This window comes from Lutjanus erythropterus, chromosome 20, assembly GCF_056507025.1.
Source record: "Lutjanus erythropterus isolate fLutEry1 chromosome 20, fLutEry1.hap2, whole genome shotgun sequence".
NCBI classification, from domain to species: Eukaryota; Metazoa; Chordata; class Actinopteri; order Lutjaniformes; family Lutjanidae; genus Lutjanus; species Lutjanus erythropterus.
In genome coordinates, this window is record NC_139336.1 from 18,245,662 (window position 1) to 18,266,746 (window position 21,085).

At 39.1% G+C, this 21,085-nt stretch overlaps 1 protein-coding gene and 1 long non-coding RNA gene across 3 annotated transcripts in view; one reads left to right on the forward strand and one right to left on the reverse strand.

Moving 5' to 3' along the window:
* LOC146308353 (uncharacterized) overlaps window positions 1-21,085 on the reverse strand; it is a 24,182-nt gene continuing 3,097 nt past the window's right edge. Inside the window, exon 2 of the long non-coding RNA XR_014772629.1 lies at window positions 1-465. This is a non-coding gene — a long non-coding RNA (uncharacterized LOC146308353). The remainder of the gene's footprint in view (window positions 466-21,085) is intronic.
* Window positions 19,359-21,085, forward strand: part of tbx3a (T-box transcription factor 3a) — a 9,076-nt gene continuing 7,349 nt past the window's right edge. For both annotated transcript variants that reach the window (XM_084746002.1, XM_084746003.1), the window contains exon 1: window positions 19,359-20,460. In XM_084746002.1, coding sequence (XP_084602128.1) covers window positions 20,069-20,460 — 392 coding nt within the window. In that variant the 5' untranslated portion in view covers window positions 19,359-20,068. The remainder of the gene's footprint in view (window positions 20,461-21,085) is intronic.

The window sequence follows — 21,085 nt, forward strand, 5'->3', positions numbered from 1 at the left end:
AAGTATATTTTGCAGTGCGAGTATATTGAAGAAATAAGCTATTTCTGGCCTAAAAGACTGGCAATAAACTCATGAGAAACAGCAGCACCACTAATTTAGTGGAAGAGATACATTAGACTGTTATACTTGATAATATTTCTCCACGGACTCCCAGACTATTAATCAAAACCACTTCACATTAAGAAAAAGTAGCAAGAGCTCTTAACACAAATCAAATTTCACTTAAGGGACTAAAATTACCTTCATCAATTTGCATGAAAGCCATGGCAGTAGTCAAGACATCCATGTGATATCCAATCAGAGGCTCTGATCAGTATGTGGGTGTGGTCCGTTGTTATTCCCAACAGTATTCCATTGATCGGAGCTCCAGCAGCGCTGAGCTGCAGCAGTCATGCAGGCCCTGAACTTGGTCATCTAACTGATATGTGATATTAGGATCCTTCTTCGATGCAGCTCCACAGGGATCTGGTCAGAGGGAGAGGGAGAGAGAAACAGACTTCATTTCAGCAGATCAATTTTCACTGGACTTTGAATATTTCATGTAAGGAGTCTTGCAGCAGACACACAGATGGGCTACATAACTGGCCAACAAGCATGTCCAGTCATACATACAACTGATTGTGCATGCTCACAAATATGCACACACACACAACTTGATGACACTGGAAGTTTTCCTTTATTTGTGCAAAAAAAATCATGTTTTCCATCTGGGTTTAAATAAGCAACATTTTCCAAAAAAATAAGTAAGTACAATATATAGAGTCAAATACATATAATGCTTTTCAATCATCATTGTGACCGACTAGGAGTGTTTGGTGGTGGACAGAAGTGGACCACCTTAGCATAGAAAGTGTGACCATAATCATGACTCTAATATCATTCATATGAAAATACAAATTCATTGTAATGCTACAAAAAAATAAGACATGTACCGTTTGCTGTGTATGACCGTGAGAAGATGTTGCACAGACACACACACTCACATGGCCATTTCACCCAAAGGGCCGGGTTAGGGGAATTGCGTCTGGATCATGTTTCTAGTCCAAGTGAACATGTGGTCGATGTAAGGCTGTGATACAGACTGAACCTTGGTCCTAGAAGTGGCACACACACACACAAACATGCTCAAAAAGCTTGTTTCTCCACATGGTAGAGCTATACCTGAAATTATTTGTTCAGTTGTGTATTTTATGCATTAGATTGATGTGTCCTTTGTCATTTAATTCCCACTAAATGGCACAAGATCATAAAAATTTAGGGGTATAAATGTCAGGTAATTCTAAAGAAAAATTTAAATTATACCCTGTGTAAAATGGACAGTAAATCTATCAGAGTATCAGCAGAAACAATACAGCAATAACCCATGCCTGACCCCTAAACCTTCACCCACAGAAAGGATGTTGTTTCACCGACTGTCTTCAAATACTTTCCTCTCGGAAAGACATCAGTGGAACCAGAGCTTGTCAGGCCCTGTATTTGTTTATTAAGTATGCTCTTGGACTGGCTTACTCCCAAGATGGCTGTAACTGAGAGATTTGTTCATGTAGGCATTAGGGCTGGCTATCAGTGGTGAATTATTTATTGAAAAAAATCTCCCCTTCCTTGACGGATGAGAGAATATGTAGAGCTGCTGCTCACTGACTCTGCCATGTATCAGAGGAGAGATGAAAACATGATTAAGCGTTCCACACTGACAATGAATTTAGGGGAGAAAATGGGCAAAATGTCTATTTCTGGAAACTGGAAATCCCAAAATACTGAGAGTGAAAATGCGGTTATAGAAATACAATGACATGACAGTGAGGGAGGCACCCAAATCCAAATACGTTTTAGAAAAAGTCAGCTCCATTATTACCTCAACAGACTGAAAAAAAGGTTGCATCTGCCTTAATCAAATGCTGATTTAATGCACCAAGACTGTTCAACAGAAAAATATCTTTACTGAGTTTCTATTTCAGAACAGAATCTTTCTATTTATTAAGCTTTTTTTTCAGTTTTGATTTTTTCAGATAGATGAAAAGTGAAGTTTGAGGAAATGCATTAATATTTTTCATAGTTAATTATATGCCAATATTCAATTATTTTGCTTTGTAGGCACAACAATTGGATTTCCAATGAAAATTAGGTTAAAAAAATAAAACATTTTCCCAATTTAAGGTGACTTCTAGTATGAACCATACCCACATCTGGTCCTCTATCTTAATACAGAAACAGAGACAAATAATTTTGTTGGCTGAACGTCTTTGTGCAGCTCCAACGGCATTATGTTTGCCACTGATAATCCGTTGTTGAGTATCGTAATGTTCTGTGAAAATCAGTGAAGACAGGATTTAAGACACATTTTGATGAATATTAAATGATTTTATGTATAAGCATTAAATATTCAAATTGTTAAGTTATGATGTTCATTAGATATCATGTTCTGTTCAGCTCATTACAGTATTTCTGAACTCTCCCGAAGCTGTGTCAGCCTGTCAATGCCTCCTTAAAACGTTTCAATGTTATATTTCTAGAATAAATGTATTAAACTTCAGTGTGTATATTCCACTGACAGGAATGTCAGGGACTCCAGGGGGAAGAGGCAGTGGCTGCAAAACATGTGCTGATCCTGTAGGACCCACTCCTGATTTTGACTATGATAAAATGCAGAAAATAAAAATAAAAACGGACACAAGTCGCCCAAAATCAGACAACTAGAAATCCAGTTACCGTGGATATCTCTGCTGCCAGATTTAAATCACAAATGATTTGCTCAAATCAGAATAAATCACATTTGGTAATTTTCTCTGCCCTCTTTATTATGTTAGTTTTTTGTAGTCTGCGGCAGTGAAAGGAAGGGAGACAGGCAGAGGGGCCTGGCTATTGTCATTCAATAGCCAAGCCATTTTGGAAATCACCGCTCTCGATTTGCTCCCGCTGCCTCCCGCTCTGTATTCCCTTATGGCTGCACTAGATGGAAGGCTTCCTTTTATAATTTCCAAGTTGCACATACGCCACCACCGACCTCCCTCCTCCTTCTTCTCAGAATAACATACACATGTCAAAGGCTCGAGCTGAATGATTGAATGAGTCAGTGATAGACCTACGTAAAAAACGGAGCGATGGACTGACTTTGGATAGAATCTGCAACAGCAGGATGTATCTATATTGATCAAACTATTTAACCTTATTTAAAATTTTACAACAAAATAGAAGTTGGGATCTTTCTGGATAATTTACAGCTAGAGACGTCTATATATTGGTGTTTAAGCTAAAAGCTGCTCCATCACCAGACGGGACTAATAATTGTGATCTATGCCTGCTCACTCAGCAAATAATCAATCATGCTAATTTAGTGTGTTTAAACAGGGATTTTGTTAAGGATTTACTGAGAAGCCATTGTCTTACATATAGAGGAGTACCTCTTAAACCAATATATTCAGGTGACTTTATCTGAAATAAACTATAGTTTACAGGGGCCTTTGGCAGTTCCAGACCTAATTTGAATAAAATCACTCTGGCCCTGTGACCTAAACTCATCCAAATGCTCTCACATTGTCACACAAAGAGCCGCTAAAACGGGGCCCGTGACCCATTTTGTGTCTTGGCCCATATTTCAAGAATAAAGTAAACTATCAGTGAGTCAGCATCCGCACTAAAAAGAAAAAAAAAAAGCTGATTTCAGAGAAAAAGACCACAGTGCAACACAAGACAGCTGAACAGACACAAAGACTCTACATAAAATCCAGGATATTCACGAAGGAGATAAGTATGTAGATGCTGACAGCCTGATGACTTGAGAAATCGCAGACCTGTTTTACAGCAACCCGCATGTTAGGATTTTAATTTGCAGGAATCAGGCAGAATCTCCACACTGTCAGTCTCACACAGCGAGAGGGATTATTCTCATCAACAGGGCATGAAATCTACTGGCTGACCACTGGACACACTACCTGCTTCAAGCAAACAAAGTGACCACCGAAGTAATGTGCCGGTGACTGTGAGTGTGCATGTTAACTATATATCACTGCGTGAGTCACAAGAAAAGGCAAAAAAGACGACAAAGGCATGTGTGTTCCTCGCAGTGTGTTTTTTTTAACCCCATATGAAATGGAGCAAACAGCCAGTCACATGTATTTGCTGAAAAATATACATTTTGTTACGTCATTCATATTCTGCTAAATATTTCCCACACATTTTCTCTTGATTTGAACTTTTAAAATGAAAGCAGGGACTATTTTAACTATTGTGCTATTTCTCCTCAAATGGACTGTCCACCCTATAATTAAAAATACATAATTCTTGAAGGAAATACTTTCTTTACACCACAGAAAGAAAATGAAACCACAGAAAGAAAGTAGTTCCTCATGAAAGTGCTCACAACAACATCTGTGCATTATTTTGATTAACCGGGTCTGGACAGACATATTGCTTTTGAGTTCTTTCAGTGTATGTTTTTTGGTGCTTTGACCTCCACAAGCCAAGTGCCATCTAGTTCAGGGCTTTTCAGTTTTGTAACTTAAACCCCACCTCTGATTGCAAAAAAGTTTCCATCCTAAATAAATGTGAAAAAAACTTGACATGACAAAAAAGGAGAGGGGGGTGACAAACTGAGTTGTGACAGGATTTCAACACATTTAACACACTGCATGTGGTTTCAGCTCAGCATCACTGCCTGTCATTATCAATAAGCAAACTATGCAGGATTTTTTCCCAAAACAATACAATAATAGTACCTCTCAGTCATCACCCACGAGTGTGTGACGCCCTCTGCCCGATGCTTTAAAGATGTCTGTATTTGACACTCTGAGAATGACACTCAGCAATCAACTATCTTTCTCCTGCGTTTACAAACAGCAACTGACAAATCTCACTAATTCTGAGCCTGCGTCAGGGCCATGCGTCCTCACCACATGCATCGTTTCATTTTGCGTCACTGTATCCGAGAGAACACTAATAACACTGAAAAAACAGGTTAGCCTCTACCATTGACAAATATAGAAACAGACAACATCGAAGCCCCCCAAAAGTGAAGTCAAAACGTCTTTTTCGCCCCCTGGTGGTTGGCTGCAGTATACGTCATAAATCCTGCCCCCTCCACTTTAATAGATAGGACATGGTCCAAACTAAAACATCAAAGTACACATCATATTCATTATTCCAAAAGATGGTTGTATTTAAAGAGATGTCACATTAACACTTGTATGTATTTTGCAGTATATCTCATCACTGATACAATTAGTCTCATGTCTTGATCAGAGTTGTGAGTTGTGGGCCACAGAAGATTTTCAGATTGGGCTGTGGCAATCTTAAGTTTGAGAATGGCTCATCTAGATGGATAAATAGTGCTTCAGGCAAGAGATAAATATATTTTTGGGATTTTGAGGTAAATTAACCCTTTAAATGGGATACTATCTACAACAAGCTGACACAAAAGTAACCTGTTGAAACACAGCCTTCAGTAACTGTTGTTAACGTGCATGTGAACAACCATCAGGTGTCTCCAGTGATGATATTCAGAGAAAGTACAGACATGTCAACCTTGTAGGACGGTGCTTAACAGCACTGTAGAGAATGCTGGAGGACAGGACTGAAAATCGAGATCTCTGCGCTGATTACCATGAAGTAATGCACTAATGATGACACTGCTTGCACTCGAATGTGATGAATTGATTTCACCAGGTTGAGAGGTTTGGGAGCAGACCTGTACACGCACCTTATACTTCAGCCAAAGGAGTATTTTAAGGATACTTGAACATGTTGTAACACCATACAGTAATTATAGCAGAGTGTGTAGTCCTATAGGTAGACAACCCTCATCACTTCTGAGAAGGAACGTTGCAACAGGTAAAACAGGGGTCAAAGGAAGCTGGTGTATTGCTGATTTGTGGTGTTGCTCAGTGGTTTTTAAAACTGAAGTTTGAGGATGGACAGAGGTCCTTGAGTGGGCTGTAGGGGCTCCCCAGCAAAAGGAGGAATAGAATAATTCTAGAATAATCTTTTATCACATTTTTTGGAAGTTAGAGATCTTCTGACATCATTTTTTTTCCTTCCTGAAACCAATTCCAATACCTGAACTTTGTATATCAGTCAAAACCAATTTGATACAAGTGCATATACATACATACATACATATACACACATATATATATATATATATATATATATATTTATTTTATTGTATTTTTTTTTTTTTTTTAGCATTTTAGGTGGTATCAGAGGTCGCTACCAGAATGTCAACAGAAGAAATAAGGTTGGCTATTTTTAATACACAGTAATTCTCTAGTTTGATCATTGATTGACTATGAAGTTTTCATTATCTTTAAACCTAAAAAGAAAAAGAAAAACTTACTCAGAGGGAATTCCTTAAGATAAAATCCTCTCAAATTGGGCGTCCGTGATCTAATGTGCATTTACTGTGGGGATCCTTCGCATGAAAAAGTTTGGGAACCCCTGATGTTGCTCATGACTGGAGCTCCAAAGATTAGTCGAAAAATTGATGAGTTGTCAATTAAGTTATCAATTAATTGTTTGAGTCATTTTTTCAGTAAAAGTAGTAAAAACTCTCAGATTCCAGCCTCTTAAATGTGAATATTTCCTGGTTCCTTTGCTCTCAAACTTTGGTTTATGGACAAAACAAGAAATTTAAGGTCATCACTTTGGAAAACATTACATTTTTCACTATTTTCTGGTATTTTACCAAACAGGTACTCATCAAGAAAATAATCAAACAATGAAAACAATCGTCAGTTGCAGTACTATTACAGACTTCTTAAGTGAGCTATCTGAATTATGGGAGAATGAATAGACAAATATATTTTAAACAAGCTCTCCTGTTGCATGTCTGAAAGCTCTGGAAGAAGGAGCTCTGCGGAGAAATGTGACTCTTCATCTAGTAACTAATGTCCCTCAGCAGCCTCCCAAGAGTCATCCATAGCCGCAGCCATGACATCAAACGCTCGTCAGTATTTACATGACCGGGAAGTGTCCAGAGGAGTGTGTGTAAAAAATAAAAAAAAGAAAAAGAGAGAGAGAGAGAGAAAAGGATGACCAAGCAGAGCCACGCTCGCTGCTGCAGCACATGACTGCAGGACGCGTCCTCTGCCTTCGGCGTGGAGTTTGTGCGCCAGGCGCCGAGGAGAATAATCTGTTTACAGTGTGCGCGTTGATGGTCATTTTTTATGATGTTGTTTAATCCACAGTGGACGAGGAGGGGGTGGCGGGCTGTCTAGCACAGCCCCAGACAAGCTGGCTCCAGTGGCCATCTCTGTAGGCTATAGGCTTCTCCATTTGAGCAGAGAGACAGGTGTAAATCTCTCCTGCGATCTTTACTCTGCACTCTCTGCGACACTCACCTGAAGGTAAATAAATGGTTTATGACCAAGTAAATGAACCACCTCTCTGGGGCTTGTGGGTTTGTGCACAGGAAGAAAACGCCCCCGGGGTAGTTGTCATTGTCATGCTCTGAGTTGTGCCAGCATATGTATAGCAGCTTTTAAAGTTTAAAGCTTAGGAAATACAATCGTATCTTGCATAATTTAAGAACAAATGGAAAACCACGTGCTTAATAACAAGTTTATAAATTCGCTGGTTATTTTGAATAAACATTTTAACTAAAGTGACTTAAAAATATGTGAAAACAGCAGAGTATTACTGCCACGCCAGAAAAAAAGGAAAGATCAGTATCACGATTTAAAGTGATAAGTTTTTTTTTTTAACAAGATATTTTCAGATTATTATGACATACAAACATATCACGTTCTAACGTGATATAAAGAAACGTTTCTTTATTGTCACAAGAACAGTTTCTTGATATTTTTATATGTTATAATAAAGTGAAAATATATTGTTATGACGTGAAAACACATCTTGCCAAAAAAAAAATAAACTTTTCACTTTATAACTGATACTGATTGGTGTTTTTCTTTCTGGCGTACGCCAGTAGTGTCCATAATTATAAGCTTTTCTTCTAAATTAAAAATAGAGTGGGATGTGCAGAAATTTACATTTTAACGTTTGTGTGCACTAAAACTAAGTCGACATATGTAAACTTTAACATAACTTAAAGTGCAATAAAGTTGTTAAAGAAAGTGATAGGTGATTTTAGGTGAATATTAATTTTAGTTGTTTGAGTATCTATGTGTGGACACTGGCACCCGCAATTTAGCGCAAATGGTTTTTAATCCCAAAAGGTGATTTCAGTATTCCAGGATCACATCGCCACATTGTCAGGCGGCACCTAACGTCACGCAAAGTGTGTGTATGTATGTATTCCTGTGTGTGTGTGTGTGTGTGTGTGTGTGTGTGTGTGTGTGTGTGTGTGTGTGTGTGTGTGTGTAGGCCTGGTGAGAGCAGGAGAGAGGGGGGCTATTATACCAAAGTTCTACAAAGTAGGTCTGTGCCACTCTTGATTAGGGCTTGTTCCCAAAAGATGGTTGCAGACATGAGATAATGAGGTCCTGTGATAACGCGGGTCTCCTTTAAGTTTTTCCCATGAATCGAGACTGTCGCCAGTCCACAAAACGACACTGTGCATCGGCACCACGCTACTCACTTCTCATTTGTCGAGCACAAAAGCTGATCCACCCCAAATCCGCACTAACAAACCAGGGGCCGGGAGCAAATCATATAATGTTCAATCGTATTCACTTCTCCACTAATTAACTGGAATCCCACCTTATTCTTACATACAGTGACCAATTAAACTGCCATGTATGCCAAAGGTCTCCGGGGCCACAGCCGGTCGCCAGGAACATTTGTGAAGGTCTGCGGCTTCACTATAGGCAATGGATCTTATTAGGTGGATGACCTCAGCGAGGAAAGGTTACAGACTTTTTCGCTGCCCTCGGTTGGAAAACTAAGATGTTTCCTAATCGGATTTTAATTGGTTGGTTGGTGCTTGTGTCCTCTCGGTGTGTGCAGTGGGATGAATGTTTGTATTTCAGCGCGGATCCACGAAAATTGAAAGCAAGGATGATAGATGGAGTGATACAATCTAAAAGTATAATAAGTAGGGTAGACCGGGGATGGTTGCAACAGGGGGCCGTTGTAACAAGTCTTATTTCTCCAATCAGCAACATGCTGGATTGATGACACTCAAATTTGACAAACTCAATCAGACCACCAGGTAGACAGAAGACACATTCAACATCTGCTGCTGCATTTAATGAAATAAATCATTTTGGAGGTATGATTTTTTTTTTCCTGAGCTGACCTTACCTTTTCTGTGCCAACTGTTTTTGTTTTATTGCTTACTTTTTTATTTATTGTTGTGTTTTATTACTGTATTCATATTGTTTACTGATAGTGCCATTGCTGTTTATGTTTTCTGATAAGTACCTACATGATTCCTACTGTTTGTTTGTTTTTATCCTGTAAAGCACTTTGTTTTGAAATGGTACTGTACAAATAAACTTTATTATTTTTTATTAATATTATCACTGAGTTCGAATAATTGTTTTGTTGACCGCTTGCTGGCATGGTTAGCATGTGTCGAGGCTGGTGTGTCTTGCTAGCAGGTGGTGTTTCGTCATGGCTGAAAAGTTAAGCAGCCATATCAAAACAGACCACACAAAAGTGTTTTTTTGTTTTTTTTTTACATGTACTATCATTGGTGCAGTTTTGTACAGCAAATGTTTAATAAAAGATTGTTACTTTGCAAATTGTTCCATCCTTCCTGTCCCATACAGAAATATAGAGAGATTTACCATCTGCACATTGATTGGTAGGCATAGGTATAAATAATTCTATAATATTACTGTATGACTAATATTATAGTGAAACAATGTGTATTTTCAGTATACTATTGAGACAAAAAGGTCAGATAATGCAACTGACCCCAGGGTTGGGGTCAGATGCATCATCCAACCTCTTCCTTTCAAATAAATATTGTGAACATGTTATATGTTTAAATGAGATGTAAGTTTATTATATAAAGATTTGTCCAGATAGCCTCTGAGTGACTGAGAGAAATGCAAAAAATGACGCAACCGTCCCCAGACTCCCCTACTATTTCATAAAGTTTTAAAATAATATATATAGCCTCATTTGCAGAAGTAAAATCAACAGGTGTTAATAACACCCATTATAGTTTTTTTGTAAAGCAGTTTTGTCATTTTACATGATGCATTTTGTTCAAATAGCCTCTTTAGTCCACTTTCCAAAGTTACAATAGACTAAAATTAAGTTATGAAGGTGGACATAACCACAAATGACCATCATTTCAGCACCATACCCACCAAACCCCGGGCACACACACATTTTTTCCTACTTTCTGCAGCAGTTGCCCAGATTCAGCCTCCTCCTGTGCTTATACGAGGTTACTGCAGAATCCTATAAGTTAAGCCAACCAGGTTCATCTTACGTTCAAATACTCCCCCTCATTACCCCAAAAACGTCTTTATGCAAAACATCTGTAGGGACTTCAATAAATGAAAGCACAGCTTCTAACCGCATCCTACTTATTTTTGATTTTCATGTGGTTTTCGTGTATTGTCTAACTTCGTAAATACGGCCGGTCTCATATTTCAAATGTCACAAGTCTCTGACGACTTGCAATTTGAACATGAAAAAGCAGCAAAGGCAAACAGCTAGTAAAAAAAAAAAAGAGGAAGAAAGAGAAAAAGGTGGCTCTGAAGCTGTCTAACTTGAGTCACATTAAACTCATAATGGATCTAAAGAAAGAAAGAAGGCTTTTATATTTATTCCACGTTGAGCGGATATAGTTCACTGTAGACTTTGAGATGGCAAACTGCTAGTTTAATGTCAAATCTAATAGACTATTAGGCTAACTGGTGTGCACAGTAAGCTTTTCAGTTCACACACACCATACAAGCCGGCAGCAGCGTGCACCAATCCAGATAAACCTGTTGACGCACAACATCAGTTGCTATTTTCTCCTGCACAAAGCAAAGAGTAAACTTTATCTTCCTGCAGTGTAAACACACAGGTATTTTTAAACATGATTTTAAAAAAAGCATGTTCAGTTTCAAAGTGTTGTCTAAGTGAGAAATGCGTGAGTATTAGGGTTATCTGAAAATGTTTTAATATGTCTATTAATATGTATTTTAATAAAATACTTTTTTTTTATTTTACAAAATGTTTGCAAGAAAATATTTTTCAACCCCTAAAAACATGAAGCTATGAATATTGTAAAAATCTGATTTTTTTTTTAAGTTGTGACTTAGTGAAAAAAAAATGACAAAGAAAAAAACAACAACGCCAAACAACTTAATGCAAGGCTCCACACACAGAGGACTTGAATGCACACATTTACAAGGCATTATGGCTTCACCAGTTAACGGAGGGATCCATCCATGGCGCAGAGAAGCATGTGGGAGATTCAATTGACCGCACTCAACTTTGCCGCCGCTTGAGCTTTGCCGCATACACTTCAAATTGTTGTTCTCGCTACTGACAAAACCGTTAATTCACCCAGAAACGGGAGGTCAAGTTTCAGCAGGAGCAGGAAAAAAAAAAGAAAAAGAAAGTAGCCGGCAACAACTTACATGCAGGAACGTCTGTGTGTCAGACAGAGCGCAAAGGTTTGTGCACACAAAGAGCCCCGAGCTCTGCTAAAATATTCAGCCAACATCATAAACGACTGACACCTGTTGCTTTTATTTTTCTATCAGCGTTTGAAAAAAGGAAATCAAAAGAAGTCTGAGCTTTTGCAGATATTTCAAAACTCATACATTTTCTCAAAAAGTGTCTTTTCTGTTAAAAATAATAAGTGGTACAAGAAGTCTGACAACAATAATCTTTTGGAAGAGACATAAATAATTGACATAAATTAATATAAATAAAAACCTGCTTACATAGAGTGCAAACCTAAATACTGTCTTTTCTGTACTTAAAGAAACTGAATTTTTAATTCAATTTGTAAAACAATCTGAATACTGTTTTACGCAAAAAGTAGAATTGTTCTTTTAGGTCTCAAACTACTCTTAAATTAAGTCATTATTTACCTCTTAAAGGCATACGAAGCAACATTTTCCTAAAGGAAAAACACCACATAAACTCATAAACTTATTGTCTTACAGTTCCTTATATACATTGTCATGTTTTTTGAAAATTGTAATTAAGTTTGAATTAAACATAAACATAATCAGTTTAACTGCAGAAACCCTGCCTTCTGCATGTATTTCCTTATTTTCTCATTACTTTGCTGTGTTTGTGACATTTTACCAACCCAAAATGTTGGTGTTTTTCTGGTGCATTTACAAACAGCTCAGACAAATCCTACTGATTCTACCTTTAAGATAGTAGCCCGAATGTTTTACCACTTCATTTAAAAAAATGACAATAAAAATAAATGCTTGTCACAAAAGTCTGTGCTGTCTTAATTCTTTAGCTCCTGCTTCACCTAAAACAGAGTACAACAAATCTTAGTGGGACGAGGTGCAGCGAAATCCGCACTGAAAAGGGTGGATTATGGGCTCAGGCCTGCACACAGCACCTGTAGGGAGTGGCTGGAGGATCCTTCTCAAAATAACTCAGAAAACCCATCTGAGCAGGTCTGCAACAAGGTTGAACAGGTAAAAATTAGACCTCCTGAGGCACAAATCCAGGAAGACCTGGCTCACCTTGAGGGGAACTGACACATATATGAGTTTTTACAAGGTCATTTAGGGATGGGGGATACTGCTGTTTATGTAGCAGCAAAATTCCTTTAACTGCGTTTAAGGAGATCCCTTGAAGCCCCAGTCACAGATATGATGTGGTGTATCTGTAAGCACGATGCCTGAAACCTTCCTATTTCCTACACTGGATGTCTTCATAGTACTTAGCGTGGATTTACTTTAAAGATTGGTATTGCACTTGATCCTTTTACCTCAATCACCATTCTGGGTAACAAAATGTCTGATTGTGGGGCAGAAAGACATAAAAGACATGTATTCAACCGTCCCGTCAGTGGAAATCAGTGCTGGTTTCTTTTACCCAGCCTTTCAGACTGCATGGCACTTGCTTTTCCGCCTATGGTTTTCCATTTCAAAGCCCTATGTCTCCATGTAAATACCAAAACACAGTAATCCAATCTGACCCCATTGCAAATTTTCCAGAAACTATTGGGGGGTAGTTGGGTTGACATGAGCCACACACTTATCCCACTTAACCTCTAGAGAGAAGCCACCCTAACCCCTCAGCCCAAGATTCCCCCGGTGGAGGAATGCACTGCTTTATACCACTCTCCTCTTTAAAGCAGTGCGTCTTGAGGTTGGATTTAATGGCAAAACCTTATAACTTCGTGAGACTGTAAACTCAAAGCAGCACAAAGCCGATGCCGATGGTGAGGAGGCTAAATGGACAGCAGATATCCACGTTAGGGCACCTCCCAGCCCGCTGCACAGTGCAAACCAAAACACTTTTTGATTTCAAACCCCAAATAGTCTCTAAATGATGCCTCTCAGGAACATAGCGGGAACATATTTACACTGCACTAACTTGATGACAAATAACCTGAGGATTCTTCTGGTTCCCATTTGCTATTGTTTGCTTTGTAGCATGCAAAACTGGTTTCAGAAAGATTCTCAGTGTGCAGAATATAAGGGGAAAGATACTTATCTCCCATGCTGGTGAGTGGTGGCACGTAAGGCAAGCTAAAGACTTTTGACACATGGTCCACATCTGAGGCATTTACCACGAGCATCTTGATCACACAGCTTGTAGCTGCAGAGAAAGCCTGACGGCTGTTTATGGGGTTGAGCAGACAAATCCCCTGCATTATGCTCTACAGGTGATGCATGCCACTGGACTGGTTTGTTCTTATAGCGCTGTGTTCAATGTTTACCTTCAAAAAGCAGCTGTTCACAATCCTTACTCCATTCTATGGCAACAGGTGATAATGAGCATAGCTTGTTTTACGTGAATAGGAACCATTAAGCGAGCGTTTAGTGGGCTTCTGGCCAGACAATGCAATGAAAACTTATTCATAAACAAAAACATAAGATCTTATGATTTCTGACTTAAATAGGATTGTAGATAACAACTAAACACATGCAATTTGGACATTTTGAATGTACAGATGTGAAATAATTGTAATAATAAATTATATTTTAAGTCACAGCTCAGGTCTAAGTAAGGAATAATGAAAAGCAACAAGTCATTTTTGTGAAATAAACGCAGACAGCCCTGTAGAGTTCATATTACATGGCTACTTCCTAAAAAAAAATCAATAGTTTGACCATTTAAAAATTTATTTTATTTATTTAAAAAGGATTTTTTGTTCCTCCACTTCACGTTGTGGCTCTGCATCACCCTGTCAGGGTTTATTTTGCAATAATGACATGCTCACTTTACACAGTCCCACTTATTAGACTGATTCTCATTAAAATCATTAATTCGACAGAAATTTGAATGTAAATATTATCTTATTGATTTAAAATGTCTCAGTTGCTCCTCCATACCCTATAATCAGACCTCCATCCATAGCAACAGTCTGTTATTCATAGCAACAGTCTGCAATTCAGAAATAATAAAAAATAATAATATGGTGTAACTGTAATCCAAATCAAGTATTTAACAAAGTACAGTAAAGAACTGATTTATTATAATGTGTGATAGTGTACAGTTTCAAAACATTTTATGAATTTTATAACTGACTGATCTCATATTACTTGTTGCACAATGAACAAATCTGATTGTTCTTTAAAATTTGTGTCAGATGTGTCTGTTGTTTACAGAGTTTAAGATCAGGCCCGTATAGTATCAGTATGGCCATATATTTAGGTAATAGATAAAAAGCTAAACAGACCATTTTTCACCTTTTCAATTGCCTCTGTCTTAACAATGTGGCAGTAACTTAAAAGTTATGAGCCTGAGTCACTGTTGATGAACAACCTCAACCAGGGGAGCAAATGTCTCCCCAACACACGACCATTTTCCTTGTCAATCTGTAGTCAATGCGCTGCCATCAATAAGCACATCCCCTAATTAACTAAAATTGTTTTTCATCAATACCCATAACTGGCCAGCAGAGGAATTGATGAGAGCAAGGGTTGACTTGGCTAAAAATCCCTGACAGGGACAATCCATCGACAGGTAAAGAGTTTATCATTCCTGCAACCAATTGACTAAAACATGCGTGTGATTCTGGAAAGTGCATTTTACAATCTGTGCCCCTTTTCGGGCAATATAGCCTCCATGGATCAATGTTAGCCCCGTCCAAATCTTGGAGGTAAATAGTTTACATGTAAAAAGTCATTATGCTGTCAATTGAATATCTCCCCCTCCACTTTGTGTCGGGATGTCCATAATGAAGTTTGTAGTCATTATAGTAGTTGAATATACTAATCTTGTGATGTTTCCTTTCCCTATCATGTCGTGTTAGGGTTGATGACTCTCAGCAGACAATCTCCTCCATTCAGGAGCGGTGCCACCAAGTCTGTCCTTGCTTATCATTAACAATCTACAAATAAACAGGACAGCACACATTACATCACTTGCAGCTCCGTGATCAATTCCAGGAATGTCTTTGAAGCTTTGCTTAATGAACCTACACAGTGTAGCTGTTGTGTGTAGTCAGGCTTCATAACTCATGACCTTAATGCAGTTTTTCCTCGTTGATATTATTGGGAGGTTCGCAAGAGTAATAAGAATATTCAATAAAAACGCAGAGTGGGTGCAGTTGAGATTAAATGCACAGCAGAACCATGTGAAAGGAATTGCTTTTTCCACCTAAATGCTTACGTGTTACGACACAGGGATACCCAAACTTTTTCATGTCAAGGACACCCACAATAGATGCACTTAAGACTATGGAACTCCAATTTGAGAGGGGGTTTTGGGGGGGGCAGTTCACCTCAAAATCAAAAATGTATATTTTTCCACTTGCCTGTAGTGCTATTTATCTGTCTAGTTGTTTTTAGTGTGAGTTGCAAAGTTTGGGAGACATTAACTGTAGAGATGTCTGCCTATCTCAAATATAATGGGACTAAACAGCACTTGATTTGTCAGAACTACAAGAAGAGACAAACTACTTTATTTCTAGTAGAAAGAAAGTAGATTCTACTGTAGACACATGAAACTGCTCACAACAAAGTCTGTGGATTATCTTGAGTAACTGGGTCATGATTTCTGGAAAGAGACACTGGTGTTCAGCTTTTCATATATTTTTGGTGCTTTGAGCACCACAAGTAGATTGCCATCTAGTGCAGTTATATTCGAGAGAAGGCAGACATCTCAATGGCCAATATCTCCAAAACTCTGCAACCCACACCAAAACAATCTAGATGGATGAATAGCACTTCAAGGAAGAAGAAAAATATGCGTTTTTGATTTGGGGGTGAACTGTACCTTTAAGAAATACCTCTGGGTAGTTTTCATTTTAAATACAAGTTTGAAGATAATAATATCTTCATAGTCAGTCAGTGATCAAACTAGGATCACTATAAATTACAATCAATCAAAAGCGTCAGTCACCTTTCTTGCCTTTTTGAAAATGTGATAAGAGTTAAAATATCCCCAATCAAGGACCCCTGTTGGTCCCCAGACCTGGGTTTGAAAACTACTGTTCTTCGAGGATAACTTAGTAGACAGCACTCCATGATGCTTTTACATATCAGACAAGTTTTAAACACAAGCTGTACCCTCCATACTGCCAGAAGTCACCCACCCACCCACGTTGGAGTGAGAGATTTTAGAGCCTGTCCAGTCAAATATACTGCCCCTTTTGATTTTGATATGCATGATCTCTATAGATGTATAAAAGGGAAGCGCTGACAAAGTTGGCTTCATCAATCAGTAGTGTCAGCTCAGACCTTTTTATAGCCTCCTGGACTCCCTGAGAGCCCTAACCCTGTAAAAGTTTATATAGTGGTATTGACCATTCTCTACTTGCTTAGCTAATGAAGCCAGCTTGGCCACAGAGACTGAAAAGGCTGCCGCAGTGTCAACACTGCTTCCTATTTGATGACACCTTCCACTAAATTGAAATGTGCTGCTAATGGGGTTGAGTGTTTAAAGAAGAATAAGCCACAGTAATTGACACAGACCTGACCTCACTCAAGCAAAGAGAAGGATGGAAGCAAGGCCTCACGTAGGCTGAAAGCAGCACCTTAACTTTGGGGCTTAAACTATGTAAAGGTTGAGCTGCTGCCTGCATGGCTTCAGTTACTGGAGCTGTGTTAGATTTTCATTCACTCAGATGCTGCTGTGGCTTATCAACAGCTATCGCATTTGTTTTCTCTAGCAAATCAATAACATGCAACACATAAGCCGAATATCCTTGTGTATCTCCCCTGGGGAATAAGCTGCATATGCATGCAGACCACTCCACTTTACACACATAAGCACATATACATGGACACACAGGTATTAAAGGGGCAGTTTTCAAAGACAGCACCTTGTCATCTAACCAAATCCATCACAAAGAGGGCATTGTGACATGTCTAACTCACATCATGATAGACAACAATTGAGCTGTAATGAACAGAACATGCATGATATGGCAGCAGAGGCTTCTCACTAATACTTGCATGCATGAGCAGTGCTGAATGGAAATTGTTGAAGTAAATGCTTTCAGAATCAGAATCAGGTTTGTTGCCAAGTAGGTTTTCACATACAAGGAGACTCCCAATATGAGGTCTGGGGAATTTACTCAGTATTTCGAGCCCCGAGCTTCAAAACAATAGATGCACGCTTCCACATATAACAACTTGTGCAACAAGTAACCTCCATCACGCCGTCCAGTGTTTCAAATATCAACAGAATAGATCCTTTGCAGATGCATTAATAATGCCCGACTTATGCAAAATATTGAACGCAGCACGTTGTCATGATTCAGTACAGGCCTATATTGTCTCTTTTGTGAGAATTCACTCTGCATGGTCCCCCCCTCAAGGACTTTGAGATCCACCAACGCTTCGTTCCCCGCCTGCATCCACGGAGACAGACAATTGACTGAGAATTGATGGTCAATGTTTATCCAAGGTGGCCGACTGGCCACAGCTCTCTAGTTTACTTGTGAATTTGTGGTTAAATAGCGTTTTAGGGGGCAGTGAGAGCGGGGCTTTGTCTACAGTGTGCACATCTTTTCAGACTCTTAGTGAAGTAATGGTAGTGAACGACTGCACACTTCTAATCGGCGTTTTAACCGGCTATAAACTCTAAAAGCTTTATTCATACCCACGTCTTAAGCGTAAAAAATATATCACTGATACAAGTCCGTGCCTACATAATAATTTATATAAGAACATTATGTCAACTTTATGTAACAGGAAACATTTGTTCAAATAGACTTAAAGATTAAAATTATTTATCTACGCGTACTTGGAGCAGCCCGTGCAAGTGTGACTAAAATTTAATTGCTTCCTAGATACATTGTGACGGGAAAGCATGCTGTGTTTGGCGCAAGAATTGATTAAAAAAAACAAAAAAAAAAAAAACAAACACAAGCATCAGTGAAGACATCCCCATAGACTCTGCTCTTCTGCTTATTTGCTCGCAAACTTGTGATGTAGGTACGGTCAGATCAATTTACAAAACGCTATTTCACGTCAAAAAGAGAATATTCACTCGAGTTGAAAACGTTTTGCCATTCAGCCAAGAGACTTAATCAGCTTTTCATGTTCAAGTTTCATCGATATCTATTTTTTTTATAATACACTGATTCATAACTGATTTCACTCACAATGACTCAAATCCAGATTTAGACAAAAGAGGAAAGGGTGTGTAAATATACAAAAATATAAGAAATTAACTTTACAGCCATTAGCAGTCTAACAAAATTCAATAAACCATATAATAACAAACAAATATTGATCATTCTTATTAACATTACATGAAGTTATCATCGAGCGCCTCGTCCCGTCACCAGCTCACATTTTCCTGAGCTATGATTTCAAAGGAGGATGTTACAGGAAATGTTGGCTACTCGGCTGCTTCTCGGAGCTGTAAAATCTCTATAAACTTACTAGATCGCGAATTGAATAGTGTTGTATCATGAAAATAAATATATTTATTAATAAACAAAATGTTCGCGATGTTCAAAGCATAATAATAAGTGTTGTGTTATGGGACAGAGAAGGAAGTCAACAGCGCAACAGATCATAACATCTCGCCGACAAAGCGTGCCGGTTCCCCGGCTTGGCTTGTCTCGCTCTCTCCCCTTCGCTGGGTCTCACAGACCGACCGACCGATAGCGCAACTTCTCTAACGATGTTGGCATATTCACACAACACTGACTGGGGCAGGGTGGTGTTTCACGGCAAAGCCCTTTTGAGTTTCCAAACACCTTTTTATAAGTCTGAAGTCTGTCCCCTCCACCCGACCTGTTAAAACCACGCCTACGCAGCCACACAATTGGTCCGAAAGCGTCAAAGAGCCAATCAAACGGAGCGCTGCTACTCGTAACATGCAACACATCCATACAGTATGAAGCCCTATGGGCCACAGAGGCGCTAGGAAAATCACGGAGCTGGGACCTTACCACCTCTCTCTCTCTCTCTCTGGCCGTCAGCGGACTCCTTTCTCTGCACACGTCTTTCTCTGAAATGTGTGTGTGCGCGACAGAGAGAGGAGGAATAAAGTGTGTGTGTGCGTGTGAGGGTGCATGTCCGGAGCAAGTAAAGGCAGGGGGATTATTCGGCGCTATCGAAATATTTCAACACGTCGCCCTCGCTGCAGGACTGAAGCCAATAAGAAGGAACGCATTTTAACAGGAATGCCGATATTGTAAACAGCAGCAGAAGAGAAAGAATGCACTGCAGTCAATTAAGTGACTCACCCGAGTTGGTTTAATTCGACTAATGTCCGCAAGCCAGCGAGGCACAGAAAGGTGTCCGATGCGCGTCAGCCTCTGAAGAAAATCGTTCTTGCAGCACTTGTGAAGAATAATGGAGAGCATTTTCAGACTTCTCTTTGCAGACTTTTGATCAAAATCCAGCAAACGGCCGTAGAGGTTTCCCAGCAACTTGTGAAAAAATAAGTGGATGCTTATTTCTGCAGAGTTGAAGGAGGAATTTCCAAAGCTTATCAACTTCAGCTTCTTTTTTTTCCCTCTTTATTTTGTTTTTGTTGAACGCAGGCTTCACTGTTGTTAAAATACTGCTTCACATCCACACGGTCGTCTACATTTGTTGCCTGCACTTGGATGAACTTCCTGATGAGAGATCCAGTCATACAAGGATCAAATATGGCATATCATCCGTTTATACCTCACCGGGGTCCGGAATTTGCCATGAGTGCAATGCTGGGTCACCAGCCTCCTTTCTTCCCGGCTCTGGCGCTGCCTCACAGCGGCTCCCTCTCTCTGCCGGGCGCCCTGGGAAAGCCGATCATGGACCAGCTGATGGGAGCCGCGGAGACCGGCCTCCACTTCTCTTCGCTGGGACACCAGGCTGCGGCCGCCCACCTCAGGCCTCTGAAGACTCTGGAGCCTGAGGAGGAGGTGGAGGACGACCCCAAAGTTCACCTGGAAGCCAAGGAGCTCTGGGAACTCTTCCACAAGAGAGGCACTGAGATGGTGATCACAAAATCCGGAAGGTAAATTTGATTTTTGAAAGTGTTTGCCTGTGTGTTCATCCTAAAAATGTAATGTTGCATATTGATTACTCATAACGGATGGATATGTTTTTTTTATACCTAGATAAATATTTACGCACTTCACTTTAAGTTATATCTATGGCTGTACATCTCTAGGCCTACAATTCCTCTGGACAACTTCTTTATTCAAGCCTGTCCATTAGTCTAATTTATGTTATTAATTAAACTTAGATAGCAGCATAATTGTCTCGCATATGACATTTATTACTCAATAATACAATATCTCTACAAAATAAAGCCACAAAACAATCTAAAGATATATACTTTTTAGCTTAATAGAAAAACTGAAACAAAAAAAAAAAAAAGATAAAAGTCCTACTTCCTCTGTGTTCACACGACATGCAAACTCTGTGGTCTGTGGAAAACTTAACATGATAATAAGCTTGTCTTTAATGGTAGGAAATCGGTTGTTAGCTATTGATTTATTAAATAAAAGAGGCTTGTAGCTACTGTATTATTAATATTAAGCCTTCAGTTACAGTAGTTCTCAACTTCATTGATCTATAGGCCTAATAATATCCTCATAGTAAAATTTGGTTGGTTTATAATCCTGTTCTTAATTTTC